Here is a 24,142-nt window from a genome sequence, read left to right as displayed (position 1 = left end):
ATCAGGGAAATGCAAATCAAAACAACTCTGAGATACCACCTTACGCCTGTCAGAATGGCTAAGATCAAAAATACTGAAGACACCTTATGCTGGAGAGGATGTGGAGCTAGGGGAACTCTCCTCCACTGCTGGTGGGAATGCAAGCTTGTACAACCACTTTGGAAATCAATATGGCGCTTTCTTAGAAAATTGGGAATCAATCTCCCCCAAGATCCAGCTATACCACTCTTGGGCATATACCCAAGAAATGCTCAACCACACCATAAGAGCACTTGTTCAGTTATGTTCATATCAGCATTGTTTGTAATAGCCAGAACATGGAAACAACCCAGATGCCCTTCAACTGAAGAATGGATAAACAAAATGTGGTACATATACACAATGGAATACTACTCAGCAGAGAAAAACAATGGCATCATGAGGTTTACAGACAAATGGATGGATCTAGAAAAAATCATCCTGAGTGAGGTAACCCAGACTCAGAAAGACAAACATGGTATGTACTCACTCATAGCAAGATACTAGACATGAAACAAGGATGACTTGTCTGCTACTCACATCACCAGGGAGGCTACCTGGAAAACAGGACCCCAAGAAAGACACAGAGATCACCCAATGACAGAGAAATGGAATGAGATCTACATGAACAGCCTGGACATGAGTGGCGGTAATGAAAGGCGAGGGTTGAGGGAAAGAGAGCTTGGGGGAGCGGGAGATCCCAGCTGGATCAACAACAGAGAGGGAGAACAAGGAATAGGAGACCATGGTAAATAAAGACCACATGAGAATAGGAAGAAGCAAAGTGCTAGAGAGGCCCACAGAAATCCACAAAGATACCCACACAACAGACTGCTGGCAGTGGTCGAGAGACAGCCCGAACTGACCTACTCTGGTGATGGGATGGCCAAACACCCTAATTGTTGTGCTAGAAACCTCATCCAACTACTGAGGGATCTGGAAGCAGAGATCCATGACTAGGCCCCGGGTGGATCTCTGGGAGTCCAATTAGCGAGAATGAGGAGGGTTTATATGAGCGAGAATTGTTGAGACCAAGGTTGGATAAAGCACAGGGACAAATAGCCAAATGAATGGAAACACATGAACTATGAACCAATGGCTGAGGGGTCCCCACTGGATCAGGCCCTCTGAATGGATGAGACAGTTGATTGGCTTGATCTGTTTGGGAGGCATCCAGGCAGTGGGACCAGATCTTGTGCTCATTGCATGAGTTGGCTGTTTGAAACCTGGGGCCTATGCAGGATTGTTTGGCTCGGCCTGGGAGGAGGGGACTAGACCTACCTGGACTGAGTCTACCAGGTTGACCTCAGTCTGTGGGGAAGGCTTTGCCCTGGAGGAGATGGGAATGGGGGGTGGGTTGGGGGGAAGGTGAGGGGGACGGGAGGGGGGAGAACAAGGGAATCCGTGGCTGATATGTAGAACTGAATTGTATTGCAAAATAAATTAATAAAAAAAAAAAAATTAAAAAAAAAAAAAAAAAAAGAAATGTATCTGTTTCTTGTAGATTTTCCAATTTAGTGAAATACAAGTTTTTAAGGTACGTCTGAATTTTCTGAGTTGCATTGGTATCTGTTGTCTCCATTTTCACTTCTAATTTGGATCATTTCCATCATTTCTTTTTGTTAGTTTAGCTAAGAACTTGTTGATCTTATTTATCTTTTCAAAGAGCCAAAACTTTCTTTCACTTATTCTTAGAGACTGGCTTCATTTTGGGGAGGTCTCTGCAAACACCAGAGTTGGCAGAGTCCATCTGTGTGAGGCAAGAAGGAAATCTGGTTCAACAGGACTCAGTAGCTGGTGTTGGTTCAAACTTCCAGAGTCTGGCTCTGGACAGTTAATTTTAGGCATATTTAAGTACAGCAAAATTTGGAAAGAAGTTTCCTAATGATAGTTGTACAATTCTGTGTGTACAACAAAGCTTAGGACATGACTACATTGAAATTTGTAAAGTACTTATGACACCTTCCAGAAAGATGGGTTCCATAGATTGACTACATGTGATATCTTAAGGGTTTTTGGGGGAAGATCTGGCTTCGTATTGCAAAGGTCACTAAACTATGAACCACCTCTGTTCCCATTTGTAAAGTCTATGTGACATCTTCTGTAAGGATGAGTTCTATAGATTGACTGAGAAACTGTGCTCAAGATATGGGGCTAGGGAGAATGACAGAGGTAAACAAGAGTCAGGGAGACAGGTGTGGCCTGGCCTTACAGATAGCACCGAGGTCACCAGGCTATTAACCACATCCATTCCCAGCCTTCTGGGCAGAAAACAGGTTATACGTCTCCTCCTTTGAAGAGACAGCCCTGTGTGTTTAACATTCCCGGTTCCCCTCGTGCTTCTCTGTGAACACAAGAGCCTCATGTCCTCCACACCACCATCTCTGCCCTGCTCCCACTTATTTCCGTCTCCCCACTCTGGGATAGTTGGTTTGTGTTTTTTCAAAGCCCTAAGGTGCAACATTAAGTGGCCTATTTGAATTCTTTCTGGTGTTTGTAATGCAGGTACTTAGGGCCTTCCACTTCTGGGCTGCATTCTTTGTACCCACAGACTTTGATAGATTGTGTTTTCATGTTCATTCAGTTCAAGGCATTTTAAAGTTTCTTTTTATTCCTTCAAGAAGACATTGATCATGCAATAGTATTTGTTCAGTCCCATGAGTCAGTGTGTTTCTTACCTTCTCTTGAGGTGGATTTCTGGTTGTTCCCCTATGGTCAGATAGATACGAGGAATTATTTTAATATTCCTATACCTGTTCAGACTTACTTTGTGTCCAGTAAGTGGTGTATGTTAGAAAGTGATCCATGGGCTGCTGAGAAGAATGAGTGCTCTGCAGTGTTGGAATGGGACATTCTGCACATGCCTGTTAGTCCATTTAACCCAGAAGCTTGTTTGTTGGGGTGGACTTTTTATATATGTATTATTAATCAGTTGTAAACTGCTTATTCTATATATAATGGGTTCTTAATTGTTCATAAAGTGAATCAAATCTTTTAGTTTTATCAAACTACCTATTTCAGTTTTTTAGTGAGCTTTTCTGGTTAAGTTTTGAAATATTCTCATGATCAAAAGTGATAATAGGAGACCATGGTAAATGAAGACCACATGAGAACAGGAAGAAGCAAAGTGCTAGAGAGGCCCACAGAAATCCACAAAGATACCCACACAACAGACTGCCGGCAATGGTCGAGAGACAGCCCGAACTGACCTACTCTGGTGATGGGATGGCCAAACACCCTAATTGTTGTGCTAGAAACCTCATCCAACTACTGAGGGATCTGGATGCAGAGATCCATGACTAGGCCCTGGGTGGATCTCTGGGAGTCCAATTAACGAGAATGAGGAGGGTTTATATGAGCGAGAATTGTTGAGACCAAGGTTGGATAAAGCACAGGGACAAATAGCCAAATGAATGGAAACACATGAACTATGAACCAATGGCTGAGGGGTCCACACTGGATCAGGCCCTCCGAATGGGTGAGACAGTTGATTGGCTTGATCTGTTTGGGAGGCATCCAGGCAGTGGGACCAGATCTTGTGCTCATTGCATGAGTTGGCTGTTTGAAACCTGGGGCCTATGCAGGATTGTTTGGCTCGGCCTGGGAGGAGGGGACTAGACCTACCTGGACTGAGTCTACCAGGTTGACCTCAGTCTGTGGGGAAGGCTTTGCCCTGGAGGAGATGGGAATGGGGGGGGGGGCGTTGGGGGGAAGGTGAGGGGGACGGGAGGGGGGAGAACAAGGGAATCCGTGACCGATATGTAGAACTGAATTGTATTGCAAAATAAATTAAAATAAATTAAAAAAAAAAAAAGTGATAATTTCATCTTTTTTTTTTTTTTGGAGTTTTTAAAAACTGATACACCTTTCAAGATCATCCTTGGCTGTAAAGTGAGTTCACTGCCAACCTGGGCTGCATGAGAGACTGACTCAGTACATATGTGCATACATAGAATCAAAGCCCTCATAGAAGGGAGTTAGGTAGATGACTTTTTTTCTTTTTTCATTTTCGTGTGTATGTGTGTGTGTGTGTGTGTGTGTGTGTGTGTGTGTGTGTGTGTGTGTGTGTGTTGTGTTTGCATGTGTGTGGATGTGGGTGCAAGGGCACTTAGAAGCCTAGGGTTGATGTCATGGTTCATCCCATATGGCTTTTCCACCTTACTCATTGAGGCAGAGGCCCCACCCCCACCCCCAGTCAAACCCAGAGTTTGCTAATATGACTAGACACCTTACTCAGGGGATTCCTCTCCTGCCTTCCCAGCTGAAATTACAGACAGGCCTCCTTGCCCTCCAGGACTTAATGTAGGTCCTGGGGATCAGAACTCCTGTCTTCACGATTATATTACCAATGCTTTAACTGTTGAGCTATCTCTCCAGCCCCTAGATGGTTGATTTGTAAAGGTTTAGGATTTTTTTATTAATGATTTAATTGCATCAGAGCATTGGATAAGGAAATGTTGGTTAAGTTCATGAATATCTTTATAAATGTTGTACTCCTTACAATTCTGTTCAAGTGTCTTCCATTATTTTGGTGGGAAAAAACCAAAGAAACAAAAAACAAAAAAACAACCTGAGACAGAGAAAGTAACTAATGTCAGGCCATCAAGGTGGTTCAGTGGGTGACAATTCTTGCTGGCCATCTGAGTTTGAGTCCCAGAACCTTTAAAATGGCAGACGTGGCAGCAGGTGTCTGTAATCTCAGCATTCCTACAAGGTAGGAAAATCCGCTGGGTATTTGTGGGCCAGCTAGCCTGAAGTCCGGCAGCGCAGTGGCAAACCGAAGGAAATGCCCTGCCTCAAAAAGCAAGATGCACTGCCAGGAACGTGGTACACACCTTCTACCCTGCACTCAGGAGGAGGGAGGCAGGCAGGTACCTCTCTGAGTCTGAGCTCAGTCTGGTCTACCTAGCCAGGTCCAAGCCAGAGCTACATAGTGAGAAACTGTTTCCAAAAGGACTGTGGGGGTCATGGAGCAACCTAGGAGCCTATGCTGGCTCAGCAACTCAAGGCAGTTAGTTACCTTGCCAGCCTGGGGACCCCAGTTCAACCAGGCTATAAAGGTGGAAGGACAGAACCAACCACCAACCAACCAACCAACCAACCAACCAAACACACACACACACACTCCCAAGACAGACATCAAGGACTGACCCCAGACTTCAAAGGTTGTCCTCTGACATCCACACGTTTACTGTGGCGTGCGTGTGCTCTCACACACAAAAGCACAAACACAGATGCATCATGCATACACTTCATGCATACATATGTACAAAAGTATTTTAAAGATTTTAAAAAAGAAAGTGCCAGGAGGCTGGATGGCTAGGAACAGTAAACATTGCATTGAAATCTATGATTAGATGGCCCAAGAATGACGACGTTCTTGCTCCTGCTTTAAGAGCACATTGTTTGCATGAATTTTAGACTTGGAAAAGAGGATTCTAAACTTTAAGGAACATAGAAGAATGTTTATATATATATATATATATATATATATAAAATTGTGTTAAACCTAACAAAAGTATTTACTATCCTGCCACTTTTAGAAGCAAATTCTATACCATTAAGTACATTCATAGTATTTTGTGGCCATCGCAGCTTTCCACTTCTTAAACTTTTTCATCGTGTCAGACAGAAACTTTACCCCCAAAGCGGAAACTTGTGTTCCTCTCTGCCACTAGTAAAGCCTTCTCATTCTCCCTCAGTCTCTAGGATGAATAGTTTTGGTTCAGGTAAAAACCACACCCTGTGCATGCTAGACCAGAACTCTCCGACTGAGGTAATCCCCAGCCCAAGTAAAGAATTTTTTAATGACAAAGTTGTTGCTATTAGATGACAGAGATTGTCTAGTGTTCTGTTGCTGTGAAGAGACACCATGCCCATGGCAACTCTTATAAGAAAGGGAATTCACTTGTGGCTTGCTTACAGGTTCAGAGGTCTATCTCATTATCATCGTTGCCAGGAGCTTAGCTGCATGCAGGCAGAGATGGTGCTGGAGAAGGAACGGAGAATTCTACATTTGGATTCAGAGGAAAGAGAGACACTGGGCCTGGCTTGTGCTCCTGAGACCTCAAAGCCCACCCCCAGTGACACACTTCCTCCAACAAGGCCACGCCTTTTAATCCTTCTCCAGCCTTGCCATCCCTGATGACTAAGCATTAAATATATGAGCCTATGGGGACCATTCTTATCAACCATCACAAAGATTAACTTTGAAATTTCTTTATAGAGCATTATTATAAGTGCCCTTTAAAAACACAAAGCACCCTGTATTTCAGTGCAAATCAAGTTATTTTTGCCTTCCAAATTTGTCTATTCCATATTAAACTATCATAACTATATGCTTCTTGTTCTAGTGTAAATAAATGGTGTTGAGAAAATAGTTCTTGTTTGGAATGGTTTTTTATGCTTTGTTTTAGTTTGAGTTCTTTAACTTGGTTTACTGATTATCTTAACTGCCTTTGAAATCAATTTCTCTAAAATGTAGTGAACCCAAGAGAGGACAGTGATTTGTTTTGTCTGCCAGCCAGCTGGCATGAATTTATGCCGTTTTCCTTAGGTGATGGTTTTCTGACTGCACATGATTTGATGGGGGCTTTCTGAATGAGTCAGGAGTGTGGTGACTGCTGTTCGTTGTCCCCAGTTAGTACTAGTTACTGGATCTGGTCTGTGGTGACTACTCTTCACTGTCCTCCATTAGTACTAGTTACCAGGGTTGCTCTGAACTTTGGTCAGGTCCTGGGCTTTGTTTTTTGTCCATTTACCCGGAGATTGTGGAAAACCTAAGACTTAGGATCACTCACTCACTCACTCTTCTTCACTTGAGGGAAAGGCAGAGTCTGTGCTCTCCTTGCATTCCAGCCTTGTCTTCGTTTTGTTGAATTCTCAGTTTTCATACCAGCCATGGAGTTATTTCAGATGTTTCCTAAGGTTTCCAGCGTTTTTCAGTTTTCTTTGGTGGAGCCAGTTCTTTGAATTGCTTCAGTGCTGGGATATTTCCAGTTAATGTTAAGTAAATCATTCACCTTTCCTAGTAAATAATATTGATGAGAACATAGATTTTTCACAAGTACCTTAAGTTTTCAGGTCCAGCAAGCAGAGCATCATCCTGTGACACCAAGACAGGACCTAGATCTGCTTGTTGAATTCATGCTATAATTGCTTTAAAGTTGTGGAAAAGCAGGAAGTTGTCGCCAAACACTGCCAAACTATTGAAAACGATAAAAATAGCAGTATAGATCCCACAAGTATAGAGAGAGGACACTAAAAGGGACCACACACTGGGTATGCTGTAAGCCTAAAGCTACTAGCATGTTAGACCAAGGAAGTATCTGAATTTCATCAAGGCTGCACCATCTCTGATGGCATCCATGAGAACAACGTGAATCCTGCATTCCTGAGAAGATGGCTTACTGGCCAAGCACATATTCCCAGAGAGAAAGTGCTCCATGTCCAAGTAGTGGAACCTTCTTTTATTGACCCTGTCTTGTTCCATAGCTTATGTGCTGTGGCATAGAGATCAGAAAAAAGCTGTGTGTGAAACACAAAGTACACTTTTTTAGTTTGCTGAGTCTTAAATTTTAAACAATCATCTGCATTTTGACATAAAATAAATTTGTTAATAAATATATTTAGAGGCCAGGCGGCAGTGGTGCACGTCTTTAATCCCATAATCCCAGCACTCGGCAGGCAGAGCCAGGCAGATCTCTGTGAGTGTACAGAGTGAGATCCAGGACAGGCACCAAAAGTACGTGGAGAAACCCTGTCTCAAAAAACCAAAGTAAACAAACAAACAAACAAATAAGTAAAGCTAGAACAGCAGTTCTTAACCTGTGGGTTGAGACACACATCAGAAAACATGTATTTCCCTATAGCCTTAGGTCTGGTAAGCTTTTTTGTCAGCCGCCAGCTCACAAATAACGACAGGGAGACTTATTAATTAATGAAAGCTTGGCCATTATTTTAGGCTTGTCCCACTAGCTCTTGTAACTTAAATTAACCCATATTTTTATTAATCTGTGTCCTACCATGTGGCTTTTACCTCTCTCCCATTCTGTGTATCTGACTTGTTCTGTACCTCGATGGCGTCTCCTGTGTGCCTCGATTACCTCCTCTTCCTCTCTCTGTCCAGAAGTCCTGCCTATCTCTCCTGCTAGGTATCAGCCGTTCAGCTTCTAATTACACTAGTCACAGAACACATCTTCACACAGTATACAAATATCCCACAACACTTAGGAACTGAGACACTGCTCAGTAGCAAAATTAGTTATGAAGGAAGTATCAATGAAAATAAATTTATGGTTGGGGTCTCAAAGACCATCAGAAATTTTTTTTCCTGATGGTCGCGACCCACAGGTTGAAAACCACAGATCTAGAACAAACCAATAAGTTTTTAACTTGTAAGAGCTTGTACACACACACACACACACACACACACACACACACACACACACACACGGGGAGGGCACATGTGTCGCGAAACATATACAGAGGTAAGAGGACCATTCTGGGGTTGGTTCTCCTATTCCACCTTTCTGTGAATTCTAGGGCTTGAACTCAGGTGTCAGGCTTGCCTGGAGGGCACCTTTACCCACCATGGCAAGCACCTCCACTCACTGCACTGTCTCACCAGCCCACCAGGGTTGAGTTTTTCAAATTCATGCCACTTGAAAAACGTTAACCTGTGGCTTTTAGTAAAAGAGGCAAAATAAGCTCCCTCTCATTTACTTGTTACTACCATAGGCTGCAGGATGGTAACGCACAATTGGAGTTTCACTAAAAGTGTCCACATTTTTCTATCGTAATTCCAGTTACAGTTTTTTAAAAACACTCTACCACATTTATATAAAGGACTCTGTGATAAGCTATTTCTGTCTGCAAGATTCCAAAATTATAGGCACTGATGTCAATGCAGATGAGGTTAGCCTAATTTGGTTGAGGGACATGCTGAGTGTCTGTATGGATAGCTAAAGGCTATTGCCAAGATTGACAGGTGTCCTGAGGATGGCAGAGAGCCCTGGATAAACTCTGCTCTTGGATTACTCCTCTAGGAAACAGTGATTAAAGTCAGACTTTGTTTTTTATTGATCACCCTCACAAGCTAATAAGGTCTGCTTGTAACTGAGTTTTTCAGACACTAATCTTACAAACCCCAGAAAGCTTTTAAAAGACGTACGTACACCTTCTGCTTGTATTCTGAAATAGTCTCGAAGGTTTAGCTGTGTTTAATGCCCTCATTTTTCTGGAATTGTCCAGCAACTTCTTGTTGCACTTATGTGTTTCACTGAGGATTTGAGACACTAAAGAAAGGTAATGTGAAAGAGTAGATCTGGTCTTAGTGACGCAGACGACTAACTTGATGAGAATCTTTATTTATAGTCTTACGGAAAACATTTTCTTTATGACAAGAAGCCTTAGAGTTTACCAAGATAAATTAGAACTAAGTAAGTGTGTCTCAAATAATAAAGAGTTAGAAAGCCATTAGGTTCCTGACATTGAGATAGTTAAGCATATTTTATAGAGAACTGTATTGCCTGAGATTTGGGCAAAATCTTTGAACTGTAAACATGTTATCAGCAATGAAGACTGTAATTTTAGTTGTAAATTCAATAGCTATATTTTTTTAGTCTACTAGGAAATTTTCTGATAGGAGAGGATTGTGTCTTGATTATCTTCGTATCACAGTGTCAGACATACAGTAGACATGTAAGACATGGATACTGGGGTGGGAATGTCCCGCCATTGTAGAGAGCCAAACTCTTAGGTGATGTTAGAAATGAAAGCCCAGTTAGTTGCTAGTCCTGTCCCGGGTGAGAGGTTTCTTTCCACATCACTAGCATGCTGTGAACTGCTCTTAGGGATGTTGGAATTGAGATCCAGATTCAAGTTAGAGCCAGAGTGGTTAGGGCGTAGCACTGATAACACACTATGAATTGGTTTTTGCTATGCTGGGATAAAACCCATGTGCACGCCAGAAAGGCACGACCTCCAACCTACATGCCCCACACTCAGGGCTTTGTTGTTTTATGCAAAATCTCATGTCATTTAGGCTTCTGTTTTAGCCTTCTGAGAACTGGAATGACAGGTGTGTGCCACCACCACATATGACTAGCTCTTGCTGGGAGGTGGGGGAAGGGAATAAGGCATAAGGCAGCTCTCATGCCCAAGCCCAGTAGAGTTTTGAGATGGTAAAAATAATCCCAACAGAAATTCATTTAAACAAGAGAACTTGGGGCTTACTTTTCTTCTTGTTCCTTTTTTTTTTAACAGTGTTTCTGAATCTCTTCCCCTTTCAGCCCTTCTCTTTTAGTCTGAAAGAAAATGCAAGTTCATGTGTTCACCATAAACAAAGACACATTAAATAAACATGCTTAAATAGTGTACAAAAGTAGTAATTTTATATTTGGCTTCTTAAAATGAGCCATGTAAGCAGCTGATTGGCAAGAAGTTTGAAGGTGATAAGGGACACATTCCTGGGCACTTAGAGATGGGCTGATTTGAAGTTTAGAGTCCAAGCTAGGTGGCAGAGAATGACCCCACACTCTTACTAGCCACTGGCTCCATGTGGTCTCTTATAGAAGAGTAGAGTACTAAGCCAGACACTCTCTGCCCTGTGCCTCTGCCTCCTGCATGGGAGTCCTTTGATTTTGATCGTTGGAGTCTTACTGGAGCAGAGTATCAGAGACAAATTATCCTTGCACAATTCAAAATAAGAATTTGCATGTTACGTCTTGTTATTGTGTCTTCTGTAGTACACAGTTTGTGCTTCTGTGTTAAGAATAATTTCAATTTAGGAAAATCATAATTTAGACATGTGCATTGATGCTTATTTCACTTTTGATAGGTATAGAATTAAGTTCTTTTAAATACTTTGGGACTAGTGAGATGACTCCATGGGTGGAGTCAATTTCGTGCAAGCCTAGTGACCTGAGTTCAGTCTGGATCCTGTAAGTTAGAAGAGAACTGTTACCTGAGTGTTACTCTGACACACACACGCACACGCACACGCACACGCACACGCACACACACACACACAAATATTTTTTAAGCCAAATAAGCCGCTTATACTGAAAATTGGATAATAAAAAATACGTTATTATTTGGTTCTTTCAGATATGTTAATGTCATCATTTGTAAGGTGGGGATATGTGGATGATATTGTCTCCTTGTGAACTGAAGTCTATGGCACAATCTTTCATCTCCTCCCTGTTTATTTTTGTCCATCCAGCTGTCGTCTGTTCTCTCTGGAGCCTCTGCAGTGATGTCCTAACTGCCCAGCCAGGCCCTACCTCTCTGAGTTACACTGGCCAAAGTGGTGTTAGAATCAAACTGTGTTGCAGACAGCTCTGCAGGTCTGGCCTGTGCTCCCCCCGCCTGCAGCAGTAGAGGCCCACCTCTCTGCAGTAGAGACTCAGGCTTTTCTCTGTCTCGAGCAATTCCATGTTTGTTTGCAGCCATTTGGTTAGCACAGACCCTGTAGCTGTCGAAAGGTCAGGAGCCATGCTTTCGATCAATCACTCAGATTTCCACATCCTTGTCATTAGCAGGGAGCCTGGTACATAATGGAAGATTAATAAATGTTTGCTGAATGTGTGCAAGTTTCATGAGAGGCTTTTCATCAGAAATAACCTGCAACCTGCTGGATGCTCTGGGAGGTTGTGAAGATGGATCGAGAGAGGCAAACTTTGTTCCTGGACAGCTCACTTGCAGTCACAAGAGCAAGACATGCACCCTGAATATTACAGGAACTAGGTTGCCCGAGGGTTTGAGAACAAACACTTTTTATTATTTGAAAATACACTGGCCTTGTCAGTAAATCCAAAAGGAGTGAAGTGTAATGTTAAGTAGCTCAGACCTCATTTCCAACGGCCACTCTTGTCGAAAAGCAATCCCAGCTTGAAAGGAAATAAAAGATTGAAGAAGTTCAATACTCAGAGGTAAAGTAAAAAAATGCACTAATATTTTCAAATGTATTATGCTTGCAAAACTGGCCTGCATGAAAAGAATGAGGAAAGTTTTAACCTTGCCAAGTATTTTTGAAAATTGTTTCAAAATACTCTGTAGAATGGTTATAGACATGTTTGGGCTAGCCTGAGACCTTTTGTGAGATTGTTATACTAGCTAGATTTTCCCTGTCTTCCAGCATTATTTCCTGTGCCCTATCCCAACTGTGGGGTTGTGGCGTTAAGCATTCGCTGGGCAGAAAGGCTGGCCAGGCAGTGCATTCTCAGAGGAGTCAGGTGACCACTGTCCGAAGGCAGTCAGTGTCCCCTCGCTCCTGCCTCGGGACAGCTGTTACTCATCAGACTCCTGAAGAAGTCTTCCTTGCCATTGCTCACTGGTTTCGGGGAGAGAGTATGCAGTGGGCTTTTGGTTGATCCAATGGGAATCACATTGATCTGGTGTCTAGCTTTGGTTCTGATCAAGTGGATCACCTCTAAGGTAGGGTGTTTTTGCTCTTAGGATTGTGGCATTAATCATTAATTTGCATATTTCATAGGTGTGTAATATCTCCTTTTTATGTCTTGATTTTAATCTTTCTGATTCCAAAGAGCTGTGAGTTCTGTCAGTGAAAAGGTTTAAAATTGCTCTTTGTGGGGTTTTGTTTTGTTTTGTTTCTTTACCTCACTTCATTGCTCTTACGGGCTTTTTATGGTATCATTCCTTAGAAGCAAATAGCCTGCCCAGTGCCCTGCCTTTAAAGAAGTTTGACTTTGAAGATTATAGAATTAAACAAGCCAGATTTTGAGTACACATATTTTAAATATTTTCTTTTTGAGAAAAAGGATTGACTGATGTTTATATGTAAAGTATAATTATTGAGGATATTCTAAACAGTGGCAAGCTTTGTAAACCAAAACCCACTCCATCGTATGGTCTCTCTTAAGTCTTGGACCTTAGCTAAAATACATCCACAAAACTATAATTATGAGCTGTTGTTTTGAAGGTGAATTCAGTTGAGAAATACTTGAGAAGAGTGAGTTAGCCAACTGGCCACCTGAGCCAGTCAAAGCTGGAGTTCAGACACTTCAGTTCACACTGAAATCATTTCCTACATTTTCGTAGAAACAGTTCCATCTTTCGTCTACCATGCAGCTTCTTTTCTTTCTGTATTAAGAAGGTGGCAAATATTAAGTTAAAATTCACAAGGCAGCCATTGTTTGCTAAGCAACAGAAAGTGCCTATAAAGTGAATGTCCTTTTTCAAGCAACGCTGTAAGGCTGCTATGTAATTGTTCACCTTGAATCACAGCATTCTAAACGCGCTTGTCTTGTATTTGAAGTGGTGCTCTCTTGTCAGTGCATTTGATCAAAGACGTTTCTTCAGAAATCCGGCACACTCTAAAAACTCCTGGTGTTAGAAAACCTAAGGATTGTTTTGTTTTGCTGACGGCTCTTTGCTCCTTTTTAAAGGTTTGGCTTGCCAAGTTGTGGGATGAAGGTCAAGTTTGTGTTAATAATGTATTCGTCATGCTGGAGATGGTTGCAGAGCCCCGCTTTTTCAATGACCACCAGAACTTAATTTTTTAAAAATGCTGACGCCTAGTTTTTTTTAGAACACATGTTGGACAGAAGACTAGAAAGATGAAGGTGGTGTTTGGTTAGGCAGTTAGACAAAAGCCTGCCTTCTTAGTTCGTGTTAAGAGACTTGTATTCTAAACACTTGTTTTGCTGTATTGGGAAAAGTGGTTCTGGAACTTTGGTCGTGTTTCATCTGTTGCGTACATGGTGTAATTTTCCAATGTGGTTTCTAGAAACTTCATTTAGAGCTATTGTATTTAAATCCATTAACTCAGTTTACCTGTCTGCGAAGTGGGGATAAAGGCTAGTGTACAGAATTCTTGTGTGGATTAAATGGGATTTTATATGAAAACACCTAGAACATTATCTGTTGTTGCTTTTACCGTGCCTGTCTTTAAAAGTTATGTATTAACTAATATTGGGAACAACTTCTATACCTTTTGTCCTTTCCCTCTAAAAGAAGTCTTTATGGAAGAATGATTCACTCGGTTCCAGGGCACACGGGTGTCTCAGGCAGCTCTGAGAGGGCCATGGTTCTTGGGAGGGAGCCTTTGCTGTAACGCGTCTCTGCTGCGGCTGTCGTTGCTGATTAGCTCAGCCTCGCCCATGTTTTGACCTATACTGGTTTGCTTTACAAGCTGTTCCCAGGATGGCTAAATTAGAAGAGTCACGAGTGGAAGCCTTGGGTATTTCCATTTGCTGGAGAGTGCAGTGGGGTGTGGGCGCAGCCCAGAGGCCTTCAGGACTGATGCGGACACAGGACTTTGGTGAACTTTGCTCTACTGTTTTTACCCAAAATACAATTCTACCAGTATGGGGCTTTAAAACAAGCTCCTTAGTTAAGAAAAGTTAAGAAACATTTGTGAAGCTCGTGTCTTGGTGTATAAAGCACATTTTTGAAAGTAACACTCTTACATGGAATAAAATTTTACTCTAATTCATAGTGTATAGTATAACTCATTTCCCAAAGTGAGTTACTTTAGATTACCTAGATTGCTCACAGCGAGAACTTGATGGTATTCATATTAAGTCTCATTTATGAGGAAGTTGATGTGTGATTTATATTCATTGGTGGGTCCATTCTTTTTTTCAAAATTTAGTTTCATTTGGATTTATTTAGTAGGTGCTGTATCTTGGGATTCAGGATAGCTCTTAGGCTAAGTATTTATAGACTAGCCTTAAGTAAGTACAAATTGAATATTTTATTTATTAAGCAATTGTCAATATACACTTAATTGAGATACATTAAATTTTACCCTTTTTGCCCAAATTAGTAGAGGCCCTGCCATTTTAATGTCTAGTGCTTCCATACATGCTTCCGAAATGTTTGCCTTCCAGTATAATTAGTGTGCTTGGCTTTACCATCACCCAGCTTTAACATTGACATTACCTGGCTTTAACATGTGTTACTGCAGAGCTGACATGTGTCTTCAGCTGCTCCTTATGTGATGTAATCAGGGAGACCTTTGCCTTTAAAAAGTGGCTGTTTGGGTAGATATGTACCCTACGGTAAAAGCAGTAATGCCGACCACCCCTCGTAGAGAAGAGCACGTCAAATTTCATTTTAACTGACTGTTTCACCAAGTTGTTGACACTACCAGATTGATAGGTATGGCTCTGTTAAGTTATTACATATTGATGTCTGTGGTTTCATTAATAGGTTTTAGCCATAGAAATATTATTGCCTCATACGCTCTTTCCAGACTGGCTTACCATTAGCCTGCCAGTGAGGCCTGTAACCTAGTAAACTGAGCATTTGGAGATGACTGTAATCCCAGCTGAGTGTCGTCTTAATATCAGGTGATAGCTGTGGCTTTTTACTCCAGAATGACTAGCTTGCTATGGAACAGCAGCTGTTTCAGACGCTGGTACGATGGGGTCAGGGATATGTTCTGTATGCATTAGTTCATTGCTACTTGAGATCATATTTTCTTGGTAGGGTTTTTTTTAGATGATTTCCACATTTTATTTTATTTACTTTGTGAAATGTAATAACTATACATGCTATAAAATTTTAAAAGCACAAAAGCTATGCATTAAAAAGTTCCATTCTCCTTGGAGACAATGGATATTGATAGAATTTAATTTTGGTTGAAAGGTTTGTTCTACATTTCACAAACTTTTTTTTTTTTAAGATTTATTTATTATGTACACAGAAGAGGGCGCCAGATCTCATTACAGATGGTTGTGAGCCACCATGTGAGTGCTGGGAATTGAACTCAGGACCTCTGGAAGAGCAGTCAGTGCTCTTAACCTCTGAGCCATCTCTCCAGCCCCCATGAACCTTTTAAGATTAAGTCATACAAGGTTTCAGCCTTTGGTTTTTTTGTTTGTTTGTTTGTTTTTGTTTGTTTTTTTCCTAAAATGATAAGTTAGCATTAAGACTCTAACTTGGGGCAGAGGGGCTAGCCCAACTGGTCAAGTGCTGTGGTCAAGCCTCATGACCCGCAGGGGCTGCCAGACTTGTTGGTGCGTGCCTGTAATTCCAGCCCTGAGGACTCAGTCACACAGGCGGGCGGATCCCGGGACTCTGGCCAGTCAGTCTAGCCTACTTGGTGAGTTCTAGGCCAAGTGAGAGACTATTCCACAAAACAAGGTGGATGATGCCTGAGGTATATCTCTGGAGATTGACCTCTAGCCTTTACACCTTCACACACACACACACACACACACACACACACACACACACACACACACGCACACACACACGCACACACATACCAAAAAAAAATATAAACATAATATTTGGAGGAGTGGTTTTGCATACCAATTCTGTGTAATCACTTAAAGTAAACTTTTTATAATTATTTTTTTAAGCCAATATTCTTACCTCCCTGGAGATTTGCAGATACAAACATGTTAAGTGCCTGTAAATCCCAGCTAAAGTTGTGTGGGATAGAAGGTCAGTAATCTGATGAGTAGAACTGGGATTACATGACTTCAGTGTACACTTTTGTTGATGAGGTTGAGCAGCTCTCCTTTCTATCTTTTCTTTTCTTTTTTTTCTTTTTAATACATACACCAAAAAAAAAAAAAAAAAAAAAAGTATTGCCCCGCACCCGCCCCGGTTGGCTCCTCAGGTCTTTGTAGTATCATATCACCGTACAGTACCCCGTGGTACTGGCTCCAATTCTACTGCCTTTAAAGGAACTAACTGTATTGACTGCTCTAAAAACAGCCAGGCGGTGGTGGCGCACACCTTTAATCCCAGCACTCAGGAGGCAGAGGCAGGCAGATCTCTGTGAGTTCGAGGACAGCCTGGTCTACACGCAAGTTCCAGGACAGCCAGGGCTACATAGTGAGACCCTGTCTCAGACAGTTTTGTTTTAATGTACTGTGATCAAGTGTGTGTGTGTGTGTGTGTGTGTGTGTGGACTTACACACCGCAGCATGCCTGTAGAGGGCAGAGAGCACCTTGAAGGAATCTCTCTTCCTGCTGTGTTAGTCTAGGGGATTGAACCCAGGCCGTCAGGATTGGCAGCAAGCACCTTCGCCTACTGGGTCATCTCACCGGCTCCTTCTCTAGTTTTGGTGTGCCAGGTGCCAGTCTGACTGAATGTTGGGTTTTGGTCAGAATCTGGGTAGCCAGCCGTGCTTCAGGTGCTGGCTGGCACAGAACTTAGATGCCGATCAGAGGCTGGGTCAGTTTTGCCGTCCAGGTTTTGAAGTGTATTCATTTGTATCAGCTCTATCAGTAACTGTTCATTTACTCCTCAGCTCCTAACTTTTATTTGCAACAAGTGCATTTGTTGACAAAGTGTTGTTATTATTTATTTACTAAGTGGTAGTTCCTATTTTAGAGGCCAGGATACTGTGGTAACTGATACAGATAAGGTTCCAGCTTCTGTGGAATTTCTATTTTAATACAGAGCAAATAGGATAATACTAGCCAAATGCTACATGGAAGCTGAGCTACCCCTGCCTCCTGAGTGCTGGGATTGAAGGTGTGTGCCACCGTGCCCAGCTGTTTTGTTGTTACTGTTTTTATTTTTATTTATTTTTATAAGCAGTCAATGGCATTTGTTGCTTTAAAGGCAGTAGCAAATGGAGCCAGTGCTGTGGGGTACTGCAGGAGAACATAGTTCTCAGACGGCTGCAGCTTTGGGAGTCAGGGATGTCTGAGATTGTTCCATCCAGACCATAAGAAACAGGAATGGAGAGATGGCTCAGAGGTTAAGAGCACTGGCTGCTCTTCCAGAGGTCCTGAGTTCAATTCCCAGCACCTACATGGTGGCTCACAGCCATCTGTAATGAGATCTGGCACCCTCTTCTGGCCTGTAGGGATACATGCAGGCAGAATACTGTATACATAATAAATAAATAAATCTTCAAAAAAAAAGAAAGAAGCAGGAATGGCAATGCCTCAGGCAGCAGGCAGGGGGCAGCAGTGTGAAGGCCGCCTTGGGCACCGTGAGAGGAGGAAGGACCGCGTGGCTGCATCATAGTGGGGAGGGGTGTGCTAGGACAAGAACAGCCAGAAGCAGATCCTGGAGGCCGTGGACCCGAGAACGTGGGCTCATCTCCAGTGTAGTGGGAGCCATTGGAGGATTGTGAGTGGGACGTGAAATAGTCACTCTTCTAACATATAAAGACCTGGGGCTTGGAGATGGACCTGAACACCAGTGGGGCTTGGAGATGGACCTGAACACCAGTAGATTGCCTTTACCCTCTCTCTCTTCCACTGGGTAACTCGTGATTTTTTTTTTTTTTAAAAAGAAACAGCCTTTTGTAGAACTGGAGATAGAACTCAATGATAGAGTGCTTTCTTAGCATGCCAGAGTCTCTGGGGTCTGTTCTCAGCCTCCCACACCTCCAAAAGAAATCAGCTTGTGCGTCACAAACCTTTTTCTCTTGTAGCCATTTGTCATGGTAGTTCTCAGCCATGTTGTACTGTATTTTCCTTTCCTCCAGCTGGAGATTTCCAGAGCGGATTTTGTAGATTCAACCTTTTTTGCACAATGCTTTGCAAATAATATGTAATAAATAATAAATGCATGTTTACTAATTAAATTTTAGATATTTCATTATCATGTACTAAAATGTATGCTTTTTTTTTTCCAGAGACGTGGAGCTATTTCCTATGACAGTTCTGATCAGACTGCGTTATATATTCGTATGCTAGGTAAGCACAATCTGTATCAGTACCAGTTAATTTTGTAGTCACATTATTTGGGATGAGGTATCTTTCATTAAGTAGCCTTTTCATTACTTGTAACAGAAATTGAAGTCTAAGCCGGGCGTTGTTGGCACACGCCTTTAATCCCAGCACTCGGGAGGCAGAGCCAGGCAGATCTCTGTGGGTTCGAGGCCAGCCTGGGCAACAGAGTGTGTTCCAGGACAGGCTCCAAAGCTACACAGAGAAACCCTGTCTCAAAAAACCAAAAAAAAAAAAAAAAAAAGAGAGAGAGAGAGAAAGAAAGAAAGAAATTGAAGTCTAGCATCTGAAAACTAGTACAGAATGTGATGAATAAATAGAGGCAGTTTAGAGTTAGACAATTTAGAAGTCTGGTTTAGTAGGACAGTATTCTTAGCGTACAGCTTTTAACTGTTTTGGAGCATTCTTCGTGGAAAACAGGTTTCTAGAGCTGCTAAATAAAGCAGTGCATGCCAGCATGGATGAAGACGAATCTGGGAAATTCCTATTAGGTAGTCTTCATTTTGTTCTCGGGGGGCTTACTGAGAGGACTTGGTGCTTAAGATTCTTATCTATTACCTCGTTTCACAAGTCAGTGTAACCAGCTGCACATATGTGGACATTTTTCCTTCCTGCCCTTGCCGGCGTTCCCTCTTCAGCCAGACACTTCCCTTGCGCTTTATTTCACACTATTAAACACGCACAGTTAGATCCTGGTAGGCATATTTGCTCATCTTTGAGAAGTTGCCCCTGGCTTTTCTCCTCGTGTTCAGAGCTCCGCCCCCAGCTCTGAGATGCCGGGCTGATCCCTTACAGTTTATCTGCGTCTGTCCTTTCTTTTGAGTCCTTCACGGACTCTATACGCTTAAGCCCAAATGTATCCCGAAGTTCTGTTTTCGCTCTTACTCCTTCCTCTTTAGTTTAGTTCATATCTTTTGTGTTTTACCCACTTCCACTCTGTTCTACCTCTTCCCTTGTCTCTTAAAAAAGATGTTTATGGCTCTTTTACCCTTGAAACAAATCCTTAGACATATTTACTCTATTTCTATGGGTATATGATGGGTACTTCAAACTTTTAACAGGACTGGGAATATTTGTTTTCCACATTTGTAGTCTTATCATCTCAATAGATATAACTCCATTCTCCCAAAAGGAAGTCATTCTTGACTCCTGTTTCTTATATACTCTATGTCTAGTTCATTGACTAGTCCTGCTTCAAATAACCAGCCTGGCTGCATCCTGATGGTGTTTCTGCCCGATCTAAACCATGGTATTGCCTTCCTTCTTGAACTTGGCCCTTAATTGGTCTTCCGGAACTGTGGTCTACACAACCAAGGTGAACCTTTTCCATCAGTAAAGTCATCTGAAGTCATGTTAACTGTGTGTTCAGAAGACTCTGAGGACTTCAGCCTTAGAGCAACGCCAAAGCTGGTATGCTGGATACCAGTGTCCAGTGGGATCCAGCCTGATGCCTCTTTGAGCTCACTCTTCCCAAGTTCCCTCGCCCAGTGCTCCTGCCATGCTGGCCTTTTCCCTTGGCTGCGAACACACCAAGTGTGCTCCTGGCCTAGGGTGTTCACGCTTGCTCTTGCTTGTGCTTGGAAACCTCTTTCCACTGATAGCCTTCAGGCTCACTCGCCACAGGTCCCTGTTTAGACACCTCTTCAGTGACACTGTCCCGTCCCATCCCTCCATTCCCCATTCCTCTTACTTTATAGCCTCTCCCCCTCCCCCGTAGAAAGGAGTTATGTGTTTGTTTTATTTGTCTGTCCCCGAGAAGGTAAACTGTGCACTGGTATGTGCTGGGTCTGACATGTACTCGGCAAACTTTTGTCGTAATGAGGAGTCACTACATAAAAGAGGCCTTGGTAGATAAAGATGGAGTCACAGTTGATGAAGGGAGAGCCTCAAGAAGTCAGAGTTTTAGGAGCACAGGAGGTTACAAGGCTCTCCTTGTTATGAACTTGCTCTCTGTGGCAGCATTAACAGGAAGGTGCTGCGTTTTGAACCGTGGGTTTAAGTACTGCTTGTCATTTGCACTAACTCGAGGCATGGAAATGCGATTTGATCCACCAAAGCCCAATTTCTGCATCCACAGAATGGGAACTAAGGTTCTTCTTTAGGTTTGATTGCAGAATTTAACAATGCCTGTGATACAATGAGTACCTGGTAATTGGTCATGAAATTATCTGAAAATCATGTGCATTTATGTAAGAACAGCATCAAACAGGTAAAAACAAAAGTTTAAGAACTTGCTAAAAACCTCGGGTGAGGAGAGAGATTTCCAGTGCACAGAGGCCTTGCAGGCTGCTTGGGAGTAATCAAATTTCCCGTGTGCATACTCTTTGTGGGCAGTCCAGTGTGCCCGCCTCAGCAGAGCAGGTGTGGTGGTGGATGCCTGCTTCTTGCTATGGCTTTTGAAGTTTTGTTTTAGGATTTTCTTCTGTGAAACAGATTTTGTTTCCCACTGGCCTTTTATGGTGATTGGTTCAGCCCCATCAGACTTATGAAATGACCTTTAAAATATAGATAATTATTAAAGAATGAAATTTTTAGAAGTTTTCTAACCCAGACTTACAACTCAATACTGAAATCTTATTACCTCCTCCAAATAAGCCAGTTCTTAACCATTCATTCAGCTTATTTTGTTTGGATTATTTTTTAGCATACAGTCATTGGTTTCATTGTGACATTTTCACATGTATGTATGTTGCTATACTAACCTGTTACCTTCCTCACTGGCCTCCTGTGACGGGGCCATACTGAGGAGTAGGATCCCACATGGGCCTTTCTAAACTTACATTTGTTCCTGACTGTCCAGGAGATGTCCGCGTAAGAAGCCGTGCAGGATTTGAAGCAGAAAGAAGAGGTTCACACCCATATATTGACTTCCGTGTTTTTCACTGTACGTATTTCTCTCATGTTTTCAAAACTCAAGTTTTGGTCTTCATAGCATTTAATTTTCTCAGGGAGAAAGAATACAAGGAAGAAAAAAAATGCTGTATTATATTCTGACTTTTTAAAAACATAAGCTCATAAATTATACTATATTTCTAGATAACGTTAAAAAATAGAGATAATGAGCCTGGCAGTGGTGGCGCACGCCTTTAATCCCAGCACTCGGGAGGCAGAGGCAGGCGGATCTCCGTGAGTTCGAGGCCAGCCTGGGCTACAGAGTGAGTTTCAGGAAAGGCACAAAGCTATACAGAGAAACCCTGTCTCAAAAACAAAACAAAACAAAACAAAAAAACAGAGAGAGAGAGAGAGAAACTAGAAGAGAATAATGATTAGGACTTTGTTTTTGACTCAGGGTCTCATGTAGCTCAGGCTGGCCTCATGCTCACTGTGTTGCCCAAGATGACCTTGAACATCTATTTTTCTGCCTCTCCCTCCCTCCTGGGCCTTACATATAGGCGTGAGTTACTGTGCCTGGTCTCTGAGGTGCTGGAGATCAAACCTAAGGCTCCGTGCATGCCCAGCAAGCACTCCACCAATTGAACCACACTTCCAGCTAAATTAGATTGTAGGTGTTTCTGTTACTGATTTTCTTCTTTACTTGAGATAACATCAGCATTTTTATGCAAATAACATTTTGTAATAGTATTTTAGAAGTTGAATGAAGTGTCATCTTTTTGGTTTATTTAAAAATACTGATAGAATAGCATATTTTAAAAACATTTTGTGTGTGTCTTGATCTTAGTGGAGAGAAAGGGGAACAAGGGATAAAACTCTGAAACACTCAATGTGTTAAATCTAGTTTTGGACTCGTTCGGCTTTTGGTAATGTTTAGTAATATACATTAACACTCTAAAAAATGAAGCCAAACTTGACAGAATATAAAAAACAACCTAAATAATTCAGAATATAATGAGGTGGGGAGGAGAGCTTAGCATTGTGAGTCACCCACCCTTCCCCTGAAGGGTCATGTGCTGATTCTGAGAAAGGGGATAAGGTGCCCAGCGCTTCCTTCCACTGGACACTTACTGTTCGAAAAGCAGAAGCAGGGCTTTACAGCCTGCCACCTTTGCATGGGCTGAGGGAGCAGCTCATGTTTTACCTCGGTGCTTGAGTGAAACCCCGAAGCACTTCGTAAGGCTGGAAATGAATCCTGACTTTGAAATATCTTACGCACTCGTTATGTCAAGGTGGTTGCAGTCTGTACCAAGCATCCCAAGAACAGATGCTAGTGGCAGCGTGTTAGCGGCTTCTCAGTCTTTGCACACCCAGTGAGAGTGTACAGGGACACCGGGGCTGCCTTGAAGGATCACTTCTTCCTACAGTAACAAATGACTCAAAGCTGCTGTCATAGAACAGCCACCTTTTCAAATGCAGATCAAGAAGTATTTTAAGCCTAAAGCAGTGTGGGAGCCCGTTTTCAGGTTCCTCATGGCTTTACCCAGCAGGTCCGAATTGAGGATGATTAGGACCACGGGCCTGAGTGCAGGTGTCTGAGATGGTCTGCACTTGACTGTGCTGGGGGAGGAGGTCTTTTGCTCCACCCCTGGTGTCTCTATAAATACCCTGGAATAGGTTCCAGGCCCTCTTGAGGCTATCCTGTATTTTCTATCTGTTTATCTCCACAATCTGAATACTTCTATCTAATATTTCTCGCTGCTTGCACTCAAGAAAATTCTGGGGAACTCTGGGGTGGATGGGTAAACGCGCTGCAAAGCAGAGAAACATTGAAGAAAAAGCGTGCTTAGGTGGTTCCTAACACAACTGTGAAATCCAAAGTCAAAGAGAAAATAGCAAAAGTTGTAGAAGAGGCAAAACCTGTACCTGCAGAGGGGCAGTTACCAGTTTGCCAGGGAGGAGACCTCCACTTCCTGTCGTACCGACCTCCACTTCCTGTCGTACCGTCCTCTCCAATTGGAGCAGCTGTGTGGGGTGCTCTTGTAGCCCTTGGGCTTCGGGGCATCCTGAGGCTGGGGTAGCAGACCTGTTTACAGGAGAGGCTGACGTCAGGAGCTGCGAGGTGGGGGCCTGCTGAGCAAAGGAACCAAGAAGCTAGAAGAGAAAGGAAAGACCTTAGCTGTGAAGTGCTACAAAAAATAAAGCCGAAGTAGAGGAAACAGAATACACTTAGATTTATTCTTAAGGCTAGCATAGTCTCGATACTGCCTACATGAATATGAAAGAATAGTTACAGCCGAATCACGCCTGTGTAAGATGAAGCGTTCCAAAGAGCATGTCAGGTTACATCTGTAATGGATTGGAAGACTGAGAGATTTTTGCTTGGAACGTAAGATTGCTTTAAGCATTGAAGAAAGTCAGTGTGATTGATTACAGTACTAAGAGTAGAGGAGAGAAGATTCGGGTGGTCAATATAAAGAATAAATTCTAGAGATCTACAAGGGAAAGTGTCTATAGGACCGAGCTTCTCTGCTCCCTCCTCGAACTGGGCAGTGTGGCTAGTTCACAGAAAACAGCTTACTGTTGAGTTATTGCTGGTTCCTTTACTGAGGGCATTCTT

General features: G+C 42.5%; 1 protein-coding gene across 1 annotated transcript in view; it reads left to right on the top strand.

Moving 5' to 3' along the window:
• Window positions 1–24,142, top strand: part of Pde7a (phosphodiesterase 7A) — a 116,394-nt gene that overhangs the window by 40,236 nt on the left and 52,016 nt on the right. Inside the window, exons 2-3 of the mRNA XM_052718751.1 lie at window positions 18,597–18,657; window positions 21,491–21,574. Of these exons, the coding sequence (XP_052574711.1) occupies window positions 18,597–18,657; window positions 21,491–21,574 (145 nt within the window). The remainder of the gene's footprint in view (window positions 1–18,596; window positions 18,658–21,490; window positions 21,575–24,142) is intronic.

Source organism: Peromyscus californicus, unplaced genomic scaffold (genome assembly GCF_007827085.1).
Source record: "Peromyscus californicus insignis strain IS unplaced genomic scaffold, ASM782708v3 Scaffold_5__1_contigs__length_169319896, whole genome shotgun sequence".
Taxonomy (NCBI): domain Eukaryota; kingdom Metazoa; phylum Chordata; class Mammalia; order Rodentia; family Cricetidae; genus Peromyscus; species Peromyscus californicus.
Note: the sequence above shows the minus strand (reverse complement) of the source record. Positions and strands in the feature narration are given on the sequence as shown.